General features: G+C 42.1%; 1 protein-coding gene across 1 annotated transcript in view; it reads left to right on the top strand.

The window, feature by feature from the left end:
* fras1 (Fraser extracellular matrix complex subunit 1) overlaps nt 1-12,888 on the top strand; it is a 216,861-nt gene that overhangs the window by 133,075 nt on the left and 70,898 nt on the right. Inside the window, exons 21-26 of the mRNA XM_031870528.1 lie at nt 1,170-1,316; nt 2,128-2,274; nt 4,008-4,148; nt 4,642-4,782; nt 4,985-5,125; nt 7,813-8,107. Coding sequence (XP_031726388.1) covers nt 1,170-1,316; nt 2,128-2,274; nt 4,008-4,148; nt 4,642-4,782; nt 4,985-5,125; nt 7,813-8,107 — 1,012 coding nt within the window. The remainder of the gene's footprint in view (nt 1-1,169; nt 1,317-2,127; nt 2,275-4,007; nt 4,149-4,641; nt 4,783-4,984; nt 5,126-7,812; nt 8,108-12,888) is intronic.

Genomic DNA, 12,888 nt, shown 5'->3' with positions numbered 1-12,888 from the left:
TGTGTGTGTGTGTGTGTGTGTGTGTGTGTGTGTGTGTGTGTGTGTGTATGTGTGTGTGTGTGTGTGTGTGTGTGTGTGTGTGTGGTGGTGGAGGGGAGCGTGAGCAGCAGAGCAATCTGAGAATGATTAGACCCTTGATAGTGATTAGTGAGACTTATGAATATGTATATATATATTTTCTTATCAAGGACTTCATATTTCAGCAGCTTTTAGTCGTTCAACTTCTCTGCGAGTTTCAAGTTTGTCACAGTGAGAATTCAGCCGCAGCACAGATTCTATACTGCATGTATCTGATATGGAGTTTCTCTTGTGTTGTACAACAATGCTGCATTGTTCTAACGTGTGCCTCCGTCATATGTTCTAAGCAGTAAGTGTTGATGACGCTGCGTTATTCTATTTCATCTCACATTGGTCTTTGTTGTAGTGCTTTAACCATGTGCTGTTTCCATGACCTCATTTCTCAACATGGAGTCTTTTAAAGGGGACATACCATGAAAAGAATCCACACATTGTGCTCACACATTTGGGTATCTGGAGTCCCTGTCGACCCACAAACCGTGAAGTCAGTTATATTTTTAGTGGGCTGTCTAGATCAGGAATGATGTGATTCAACAAGCCGATCAGATGTAGCTCCGCTTCCTATGTCACATGTCGACTCATGGTCTCAATCTCTAGTTTCAAGTCTTCTTCAATACAGCATGATGTTCATTGAGTACATTATGGTCCATTTAGAGTCAAACAGACCATAAAGCAGGGGATGCTTTAGGGCGGGGCTACACAGTGATTGACAGGTCTCTACCAGAGACGTATACGGCGTCTCTACGTCACTCCTCCTCAGTCCAGATATGGTAACTTCCTGTTCACTGGTTGTGAAAAAAACAACATGGCGATGGGCGTAATTAAAGATGGCGACAGAAAAATCGCCGAACTCGAGTCTTCAAAGCATCAGTCCATAAACTAATGGGTGCCGTCATGATGACCACGTCCTCTTCTTATAAACAGTCTGTGGTTGGTAGAGGTGTATTCAGACGGACAGAATGAGTTAAATGTTTCTTGAACATTAAAGCACGTAAACATGTTCCAGTAGAAACCTTAAACATAAGTCTGAACCTGATGTTTCATCTCGTGTTAATGAACTGAAATGATCTTTATTTTTAAATTCAACCCAGGATGCCATCCGTCATGTGACGCCTGCAGTGGCTCGGGGCCTCACGCCTGTACTTCCTGCACCGCCGACAGCCTCCTGCTGCCCTCGGGTCTCTGTGGTCCCAAATGTACCCCTGGTTACTACGACAATGGCCACAGGATCTGTCAGGGTAAGTGAAGGGGGGGGGGGGGGGGGGGTGACCTGAAAGATAACACACCGAAAGAACTAAAGACGCCTACTGCTGTACGTGCAATCCAGCAGCTCCGAGATTACATCCGAGACCCCTAATGATTTACAGGGCGTGGACAAAATAACAAGAACACTAGATAGTACAGCAGTTGTAGTAAATGCCAGGTCATCTGTGAGGTGTTGATTCATCATTTTCATAGTGAATATTAAAGTATATACGTGTGTCCTGTTCATGCGTAGTACGTATGTTTGCAGTGTTCGTGACTGACACACCTGCAGCTGAAGCAGAAACTCTCCGTAGTGTTTGTGCTCCTTTAAGTCACCTTGATAACACAGAATAGACTGTAAAGCATGTATTCAAGCTCAGGCAGAGAGGATAAATAAACACAGTGGTAGACATGGTTACATGTGTCACAGTTGTTTTTAATCAAGAACGAGCTACTAGTTGATGAGAATATTTGGCAAATATTCACAAAAGACCCAACTTAACTTATTAAGAAATCCTTTCATGCACACAGAATGGATTATTTTAGCTTTCGTATGTGTAATATGTTGAGTTGTATATCCTGTTAACCAGAAGGTAAAGAAACAAAACCAAATCCAGTGATTCCACACATTCTTGTTGGATGTAATGCTAATAATACTCCTGTAGCTGCAGCCTGGAGGGCAGGTGGATCATTTGCAAACTCAAGTCAGAAATCATGACAACAAACGTGATGAAACGGAATGGTTTGATCCGGTCCTCGTACCTCACCTAAACCTCCGCGTGGACCCTCTTTTGTCTCCGGCAGCGTGCGACGGACAGTGCCTGACGTGCGACATGCCCGGAGTCTGTACGTCCTGCCGCGACCCGGCCAAGGTGCTGCTGTTCGGAGAATGCCAGTACGACAGCTGCGCCCACCAGTACTACCTCAACACCACGACCCGGGCCTGCAGAGGTACACGCGCACACACACACACTCACACACACACACACACACACTTCATGGTACATGGCGGGTGAGGGGGAATGCTGGATTATTAATAAGGATATCTAGTGTGCCCTTTATGATATTCATAAATTACTCTCCATCCATATTGCATGTGTGCTACATTGAGTTTATGGGCTCCATTGATCAAGTGATGAATTGTGAGACCAGATATGCAAAATCCTAAACAATGTGTGTGCATTTGAACTCAGCATTAAATCTCCCAGCGTTGATGAATGAGCCTCAGAGGATCCGGATTGAATAACTTGTCCTCTTATTTTCTCCTTCTGCAGCAGCTCTTGTTGCAGCAGCTCTTGTTGCAGCAGCTCTTGTTTAATTAGCCGCTAACCGGCCCAGACCTAAAACCCGACCACGCTGAACGTCACTCTGTTTTATCACCAGCTCACAAATAAGAAAATATCTTTCTCTTATCTCAAAGAGGAAGGACTGAGGTTCTGAAAGCGGACCATGTTGTCACACCGGCTTAACACAGATATCCACTTCAATTCACAGAAAGCCGTTTCATGTAAAGCTGAAACAGACTTCCCGCTTTATCAGCGATGTGTTCGGCGTAATGAGACTTTGCTCAGGTGCCCCCAGACCCCCCATGTCTAGCACGGGATTATAAACTCAAGATTACCACTCGAGGCGAGATGCACAGAGTGATTTCCTGTTAGCGGCGCCTCTCACCATCGACAGGTCGGGTTTTAGCCGTCCGGCCCGCGGCGACGCTGCGTTTATCCGCTCGAGCTGCAGCAGCAGCTACCTGGTTAATCCTGAACCCGGGATGAACCCACAGCGCTACGAGGCAGCACTCTCTGAAAACTAAAGCCGTCCCACAGGGGGAAAGTTCCCTGAGAGAAGCTGTTCTGCCAACAACCTACATTGGTTTTGGATTCATCACTGATCTTTCCCGAGGGAGGAACCCTCTAATTTACCTCTCGGCTCCTGTTGGATCCTCAGAAAGAATAAAGAAACCTCTGTGGAAGCCTCCACTTTATTCATCACAGTAGAGTCGAAGCTGTTCTACTCTCCCACCGTCGTGTGAGAAAAGTAAAATAAGATGTGTTGCTACTTCTCATGAAGGATTTAATAAAATATTGATAAAGAATGAAGATGAGAATGCTTCTGCACGTCTGCCAGCAGGAGAGAGATCCAACAGAATCTCCTCTTCAGGATTGGAGAATGAAAAACAGAGTTTGGGGTTTTATTTAACTGTTTGTGTAGTTTTCTTTTCCTCACCATCTGACTCAGAATAAACACTGCAGAGTTCACAAATAAGACCAATAATTAGTTGACTTAGTGTTACACTTATACGTTTATTCTGTAGAATATGAAATATAATATAATATAGAAGCCCCCTGGTTTCCTCTGTTGAGGCTGAGCGTGGCGTGATCTCTTCTTTGTTAAACCTTTTATATCTTTTAATACAAACCTAGAAGCTCACACAAACACACACAGTTTAATTTGTCCTAATTGTGTTTAATTCCCTCGTCAATATTAACGGAGCACAAACACAACAGATGTGAAGGTGATGAGAGAGAAAAGAGGAAAAAACAAAAGCACAAACAAATGGGTTTATAGAAATAATGAAATCTGTTTCTTTCTTCTGTTCTCAACTTCTAATCCCAACGCCCCTGCACACACACACACACACACACCACCTCCTCCTCCTCCTCTTCCTCCTCTTCCTCCTCCTCCAGAGTGTGACTGGAGCTGTAACGCCTGTCGAGGCCCTCTGCGGACCGACTGCCTGCAGTGCATGGAGGGACACGTGTTGCAGGACGGAGTGTGCACCCAGGGGTGCTCCGCTGGCTCCTATCAGGACGGAGACAAATGCCTCGGTCAGTCCTCATGGACCACATCACGCACAGAAGAAGAACAAATACGTGCAGCTGCAGTCTGCACGTATTTCTCCTTCTGTTCTCTATTATCTTTGTGCATTAGTGACCACTTGAAGTTTCTTTTTTAATCATCTATTAATTAAAACCATGAATCATTCCTTGAGAGACCCCTTTAAGATCTCAACTTAGTGTTTCTCTGAATCTTTCAACATGTGTTGGTTTGCTCCGGTCAACTTCTATTTAATAACTCAACAGCAATGAATTTAACACGTGCAAATATTCTACTAAATGTCAAATCAAACACAACCCACATGAAAACTATGAATGAAGCAAATGTGCACTTCTTTATGACTTTGAAGCCACAGCTTTGGTTTGTGTTTAATGCTCTGTGTGTGTGTGTGTGTGTGTGTGTGTGTGTGTGTGTGTGTGTGTGTGTGTGTGTGTGTGTGTGTGTGTGTACGTGTGCGTGTGTGTGTGTGTGTCTGTCTGCCAGGCTGTGATGATCACTGTGTGGAGTGTCGGGGTCCGGCTCAGTGCCAGCAGTGCCAGCCCCCCTACGCCGCCCTGCAGGGTCAGTGTGTGCTGGAATGTGGCAGAAACCACTTCCTGGACGCCTCCTCTCAAATCTGCAAACGTAAGACTTTGTTGAATGCAATCTATTTTATAAATCTCTCACATTTAAAATAAAATGTATTTAATGAATCCAAGACTTGATTTAAAACAGGGTATCTTTGCAAGGTCAGTTTATCAGTTTAGCTAAAAAAGAAACAAAATAAGAAACTCTGGTCACGTTGTGTCTCCTTCTTCTTCTTCTTCTTCTTCTTCTTCTTCTTCAGCTTGCTCCTCCGACTGCGTGCTGTGTGACGGCGTCGGACGCTGCGGCGCTTGTCGAGTCCAGACCTACCTGATGGAGGGTTACTGCACCCCCGACTGTGGACGCGGATTCTACGCCGACCAGAAGACCAGGACCTGCCACGGTAAGGACATCATGTCTTCATGGGTATTATTGTCCCAAAGCACAAAATGACTGCAATCACCAAGAGAGGGTCGACCGGGTTAGGATTATAGCTAATATTTGGTAAATACTTCTTAAAGCTGCAGTACTTCATTTAAAAGGGAATTACACAAACACTCAACTTCTTCTTATATCTGGACGCTTATTAGGAATTTCTGCCAAACTCTGTTGTTTCTTGAACCAATTTTAATGAGACATTTGTGCAGTTTTTAACAACACTTTGTGTAAACACGATGAGTCATTTACATTTACAAACACAACAGGGGGACTGAAGGTTGTGATGAAGTTAAGATAAAAGAGTTAATTGAATGTCTTGTGAAGCTAACAGTGTTCATACATTTCCACCGTGTGTGTGTATTCAAGTATAAAAGTCTCTCTCCACTTCCTGTTCCCTTGACTCCCGCCCGGCTGATGTGAAACGCATCCCGGTTAACTGCGACATACAAAGTGCTTTCGCCAAGATTATTCAGCATCGAACACTGTCGACTGTCCCGCCTCCAGACAAACCCCGTTAATAAGCCTCCAATATCCAGCATTAAGATATTCAATTATGTTCGATAACTCTGTCGGATTATCAGTTGGCTCCGAGCTCTTTATGGTGACAGCTCACATGCAGTAGGCTGGTTTTAGTAAAAGATAATTTCAATAAATAATTGTTTAAAAGTACTTGCGTTTATCGCTATAAAACACAAAGCCAAATACGTTTATGTTGCTGATGCACAATTTATCTGGAACAAGTAAACTTGTTTACTCATAAACTTTAGTTTTCTGTAATAATCTAGACTCCAATCGAAGAATCCCATTTGACTTTTTTGCGAACCTAACTTTCTGATCCCGCAGCAACGGCGTTTTTAGGGCGATGACATCATAAAATATGAATATATATATATATATATATATATATATATATATATATATATATATTGCAAAACTCGAGGCTTCATAACATCAGTTAAAAACTGCACAACAAGCTGACAGACATGTTATAGCCGACAGTGACCTCGTTGCCGACACGTTCAGCAGATACAGAGCTACACTGACCTCCATCGTCTCCACTCACTCCTGAGGCTACAAAAGATTTAGATTCAGAGAGATTGATTCTTTGTTGAAATAAGAATAAATCATAAATGAGCTTCAGACTTGCTCTTGCAGGTCAGAGAGAATTTATAAGACAAAAATGCAAGTTATTGAATAGTGACAGAAGTCAAAGTGTTTTGAATCTCTGCTCCGACTGCCAACATTAACGGCCCATTAGGAGTTCCCTGTTACCACAATACTAATTGCTTCTCCTGAATAACACTGAGAGGAGCATTGTCTGCAGAGGCAGGTCATTAGAGGAGTCTTGTACTTTTTATTTTTGGGGCTTTCATGTTCAAACAGTGATCGTTAACCTGCAGGCGGAGACGGCGAGGCCTTCAGGATCTCACTGTGGTCGTGAGATGATTCATGAGGTTTGACAGTGCATGATTGTAATAGAGAAATATATTATCTCGAGTCCCTTTGTGATAAACGCTTTCTTCTTGTGAAATAATGAATCAGCCTCTAGGCTTCAACTAATCCATTAGTTAATCCAGTGAAATAGCCTGAAACCAAATTACTTTTTGTTGTTGTTTCTTTTCTCTTTTTTTGGCTTTTTCATTTTTTGCCAACCGAGAAGAAAGAAAAGTTGAGAAACTTTTGTCCTTTTAAATTATAGACTTATTCTCATTTGTGAGTTTAATTGCGTGGCCGTAAGTTTTGAGGATTGCGAGTGCCTGTTGGCGTCGTTAGAGGAGAGATTACAAACGTGGCCTCTTAGAAGAGCTGATCTTTAAAAAGTTCCCCAACAAAGTCACTTCCAATTAAAGCCAACTTTTAAAATGCCACGCCAAGACCCAGACGCCTCGCTCGTATTTCACCAGCCGGCTCTGCCACACACACACACACACACACACACACACGCACACACACACGCACACACAGACTCACACACACAGACAGACAGACACACACACACATACACAGACAGACATACACACACACGCAGACAGACAGACACACACAGACACACACACCTTTTCCGTTTTTAATTTCACAACCTCGTCTCATCTCTACACCCACTCAGTCTGATCCAGCTGCAATTTTAATTGGATAAATTTAAGGCTTTTAAAATGCATTATAATGCATTCATTCGGTTTATTAGAGGCTCTATGTTGTTTCACTCTTGTGGAAGGTTTTACTTTAAATTATTATTACAAATTAATTAACTCATGAAACCGGTCAATTTTCTTTTCTTTAGTTGCATGAGACAACTGTACAGCTTTGAGTTCCAGTAATGATTTCTTATCTTATTGTTTTAACCGCGTAATCAAAGATAATTGGACATCTTATCCCAAAACAATTAGATCAAGAGAGTTAATTACAGTGAAACGTTCTAACCTGTAAACCTGTCATCAGTATTTCTCATCTTTCTTTCATGTATCATTGTGATAAAATCTCTTACGGTGTATTTGCTTTAATCTTGTTTATGACTTTGCGTGACACACAGGAATCATTGAAGTGTGATGTTTTGTTTGTGGTTCACCTGGAAGATCAAAAGCTTTTCAAGTTGCCTTTGAATGATTGTTCCTGAGATAGTTCATGTTCTTCTTCTCTCCCTCCTCCTCTCAGTGAACAGCCAGCCCCCGGCCCTCCGGGTCAACGGGTCCCTGCTGGTCCCCATCGGCGGCTTTGCCCCGCTGCCCCTCGCCCTGCTGCAGGCGACGGACCCCGACAGTCCGTCCGAGCGGCTGATCTTCCAGCTCGTCCGGGGCCCCGCTAACGGCCGGCTGGTCCTGTTCAGAGGGGAGGGAGGAGGAGAGGAGGGAGGGAAGGCCGGCCGAGACCTGACCGGGGACGACACCTTCACCTGGGCAGAGCTGAGATCCGGCCGGGTCCGGTTCAGACACCAAAAAGACAAAGCCAGGTCAGTGGATCCAATGTGTGTATGGAGGTGGAGAACGTTTTAAGGAAGATAAAGCACTCAAAGACTGTTCTATATGAGCTTGTGTTACGTGTAAAATTATGATTTAAATGTAAATGTTAAATTATTATAAACTGGAAAGTTATGCCGGGAAATTAAAGCACAAAACAAAGTATTATAACATTTCGGTCCTCCATGAGCCTCCAGAACACCTTCAGTCTTCTCATTTCCTCATTTCCTCATTTGCTGTTTTAATGATGGTGGTAGAAAATGTTATTTCATGCTGCCCTCAATCTAAATGGGTCAACGGGCATCAGCCAACCGTCTTTTACGACCTTCCTCCTGACCGTAATGGAAGAGGATGTGGGTGGATTTTCCAGTGAACGGGTTCCTCGACGTAGGTTTAACAGAGATTGGCATTCATTTAGATTGACAGCAGTTTTTTGGGGGAGTTTCCAGTGACGTAAATGCATAAATCTTTTATGCATTTTGGTGTTGAAGATCTTTCGGTCGATCATGTTTTCAGCGTGCGAGAGTTGCCCGATCTGATCTGACCAGTACAAAAACCATCTGCAGTTCAATCCCATCTTACTGCCACAGATCAAATGAAAGCTTTAACTGGGGCCCATTAATCTTGATAGTGCTCCATAAAAGTGATCCTGGTAATGATCTACAAATAAATTGGGATATTAAAAATAACACACTTTGTCCTGAGGGAGTCATAAGCACATAGAGACGTTTTAATTGATCTAAGATTGTTCACGGAACTGTGTCGACTGTTTTCAATGCGTCCGTCTGCTACACTGTAGAGCAATGAATCACAGCAGCTCCTTTGATGTGCGTATCAGCACCGAGGTTTCCGTGGATATTTCGCAACAGCCCGGTGCTTGTTGTACAAAGTTTAACCAGCGGATCTGCCTCGCCTACTTGTGGCTCACCAGAAAGCAGCATCACTCCAATTAGAGAGTGCAGATGAAACAGTACCTGATGCCTTCAGGTAGCTGTCACGGATGAATCGTTATCCTGCCTCGCTGGCATTGATGCCATAATAGCAATAAAGTCAGCTGGTTGAAAACAATTTGTATACAACCGACGTATTCATGAGCCAGGACATGCAGGGCTTCCTCTAAGGAGGTCTGGTGATGGAATATAAAGAGCGATAAAAGTCTGCGTACGGAGGTCGAGATGGATGGATGTGTCCAGACTGGTCTCATCCATCATTCGTAGCTAAACCTACGAAAAATAATGCGCTGTGATTTGTAGATATTCCATGAAATAATTTTGTAGGTTATGCACCTAATCGTGAACGAGGACTTAGTTAGACCGCAAAAACACATACAGGGTGGCCGGGAGGAGAGGTGGATGGGCCCAACAAAACAGTCATCTAAGTATTTCACGATCTTTTCCGGAACCTAACTAAGTATTTCACGATCTTTTCCTGAACCTAACTAAGTATTTCACGATCTTTTCCTAAACCTAACTAAGTTGTTCGTTTGCCTAAACCTAACTATTGTTTCCTGTGAAGACGGAAGTTTATTTTGAAGTCAGTGTAGCTGGTTTTCGTGTCACTTAAAAGACGAGAAGTAATTTTTCGTAAGATATCATATGAACCATTGTTTGAGGATAGTATGATTAGCCAAACAAACACAGGACTTTCACCCAGGAGACCACTGTTTGTGTCCCGTATTAAAAAGTTAATTAACATTCTTAAAAAAAAATGTATGTTAAGAGTACATAACATACATACTTAATTCAACCCAAACCACAGTCTTTTCCTTAACCTAACCAAGTCATTTTGTTGCCTAAACACAGGTGCAACAATCCTCGTATGAGGATACGTTTCACACAGCGAGTCACCAAGATTGACAAACCAGGTGCAGGCGAGAAAAATAACCTCCGTGTTCCTCATGAAAAACGACAGTGAGCTCATGCAACACTGCAAATCCCTCAAAAGCAAAAGAGACAGAGAGAGACAGACAAAAGACAGAAAGTACACACTTGTGGTGAAGCAAGAGAGGAAGATTACGTATGCGGACAGGAGGAGAGAAGTGAAACTGACACTTCATTTGGTAATTTTGTGGTAATTGTGTGAAATTCGTGAAAGTGTACGACAGTACACCAGAGAGTAACGTGTGTCGGCTGTCTCATGAATGGGTCGGACGCTGGTTGATCGTCCTTCAGCAGACTCGTGTCTTACTCACGTCACTCAGAATCTCCCTGTCGGGAGGTCAGGATGATTTTACATCATTTTCATACTCATCAAGCCTTCCAGTGAGCCCTCGCTCCCTGTATGGAAGAAAGTACACTCATTATGCTTCCCCACGTATTTATTCATGTTTTCCTTTAATTAGTCTCCTGTCTGTAAAGCAATAGAAAGATGTTCTGTCCAGTTAGCACCCAACACTTTAAAATGTATCTGGTATTGAAATTAATTTCTCCTTTTGTTGCCCAAGTGTGACTCACGCCATGTCTCCTTTTAAGTTGACATGAAGACACCTTGTCTCCGTCCTCTCCATCCTCGAGCATCCTGACATTTCATCTTCCCTGCTATTCTTATTGGCCCATCTGTCTGTTGTCTTTTTTAAATTCATGCAGCTTCCTGCTTGGAAAGTTCATTTCCATTAACCCACACACGTCCCGGAGATGCATCACATTTACACTTCCCTCTTTTAATGTGGAAGAATTTGCATTTGTTCTGCATTTTATTCTGCCGTATCTGACAGTGTGATTAGCCAGTGTGAGTTTCAGTGCCATAGATCAAAGAGGCCGCTAATATGTAAAGAAAGAATTCATGCCGCCTCTTTAGAGCTCAGCCTGGAGACAGTTTTCCTCACTATAGCTGGTCTGCTTTGGCTTTTTCCTGCAACAAATCAGTTTGAGTTTGGGTTCAATGTCCGTACAGCCAATCGGAATCGACACGTTGAACAGATAATTCAGTCCTGACTCAGCTGGTCTGGCCTCGGACGGAGGCAAGCCAGTGAATTAGCAAAATGTGGTCCACTGCCCAGTTCTGAGCCATTAGATTAATGGAGACAATAACACGTAAAGCCCCAAATAGGATTTAATCTGCATATTATAGCCATATTTGTCAAATTATGTGGAGTGGGGGATAATGGCTGCAGTCACAGAGACACAAACAAATGCTCTCAGGTTTGATTCCCTTTAGAGTCCAGCAGAGGAAGACATGTTGTCACACACTACAAGTCACTACAGAAAGGTTTTAGGGACAGATCTTTATTATAGTGCATTTTGAGATTAAAGTTGAAGTGTCAAGAATAAGGTTAAACTGTCGGTATTTAAAAAAAAATATATATATATTATGTTTTGTTTTATTTTAAGATGAAGTCAAAATGTTTATAATGAAGAGAAAACGGTTTGGAATAAAGTTGCACTGAGAATAATGCAATTGAGCATTTCAAAGAATAAAATTTCGACTTTATTCTCAAAAAAGCAATAATAAAAAACATCTTTCTCCTCATGTTTCCATTATGTGCGGCCCTGACCCTCATATGAAAGTCTCTGCGGATAAAAGAGAAGCAGAATATATAGTCGGCAGCTGTGGTGGGCTGCTTAAGATGAGCTAAATTCTATCACTTGTCAAAAGAAGGTATTTTCAATCTTCACTGCCTCAGCAGAACATGTCAAGTGTCAAGTCACAGACTGAGTAGTATGTGTTAAGTGGCGCACTTTACTATTGAGAAGTATTTAAACACATATACACACAGCACACAGATTAAAAGATGCTCCATTTTTGTCTCAAGGCTGCATTAAAAAAGAAATCCGTCTTTCTACTTATATGAATGCAGCAAATATACCAGTCACATAAATTACCTGAGCATAAAAAGAGATTCAGGGACACGGTGTCAGAAATATGTTACTTTAACAAGCTGTCCAATATTTCTTTAATGGTCCAGAATTATTGTAACCATAACAAATGCTGTAAAGCTGTGACCAGTCTCACCTTTGTTGCAAGAAATTGTTTTATCTTTGTTGAAAGGCGCTGTGAGAATGTGCTCTGTGAAGGATGAATTTTAAAGATGAACATGGTGACAAATGACACCAGCAACACCGCGAGCCTCAAGAACAGCTTCAGTGCTCCGTGTCATACATTCTCCAAGTCGCTGAATGAGAGAATGAACACAATTTTATAAAAGATATCACCTGAAAACTATTCAGAAAGCCCTCACATTCTCTATTACAGCATCATCATCCATTGAGGTCTTATCTGTAATCGTTTACCTGCTAATTCAACATGACATCGTCAATTAATTATGCCACAGGAAACAGTTAAACATTAAATCATGACAGTATTTCACTTTATAGAATTTGCTTCATAAGTGAACAGCTAAAAATACTGTATATGTACTCTTTATGCACCACACCAGTGGTGGATCGCATTTAGGTATTTAAGTACTTTACAATTTTGAGATACTTGTACTTTACGTGAGTATCCATTTTTTGCTAATTTATAGTTCTACTCCACTACATTTATTTGACAACATCTTGTACGTCAACCCAGTCACCAGAATAAATGTTGGTATTGTATGTTTTTGCAAACCAAGTGATGTCCACAAAACGTGGTTAAGGTTAGAAAAAACATCATGGTTTGGGATTTTCTTCTAATAATGTTACAATGTAACAACCTAACAACATCGTAACAATGTAACTTAACAACGTAACTTAACAACGTAACTTAACAACGTAACTTAACAATGTAACGTAACAATGTAACTTAACAACGTAACTTAATAATGTAACGTAACAATGTAACGTAACAATGTAAC

The sequence above is a fragment of the Anarrhichthys ocellatus genome, unplaced genomic scaffold (assembly GCF_004355925.1).
Source record: "Anarrhichthys ocellatus isolate YVR2014 unplaced genomic scaffold, GSC_Weel_1.0 scaffold53, whole genome shotgun sequence".
Taxonomy (NCBI): domain Eukaryota; kingdom Metazoa; phylum Chordata; class Actinopteri; order Perciformes; family Anarhichadidae; genus Anarrhichthys; species Anarrhichthys ocellatus.
This window is presented reverse-complemented; position numbering and strand designations above follow the sequence as displayed.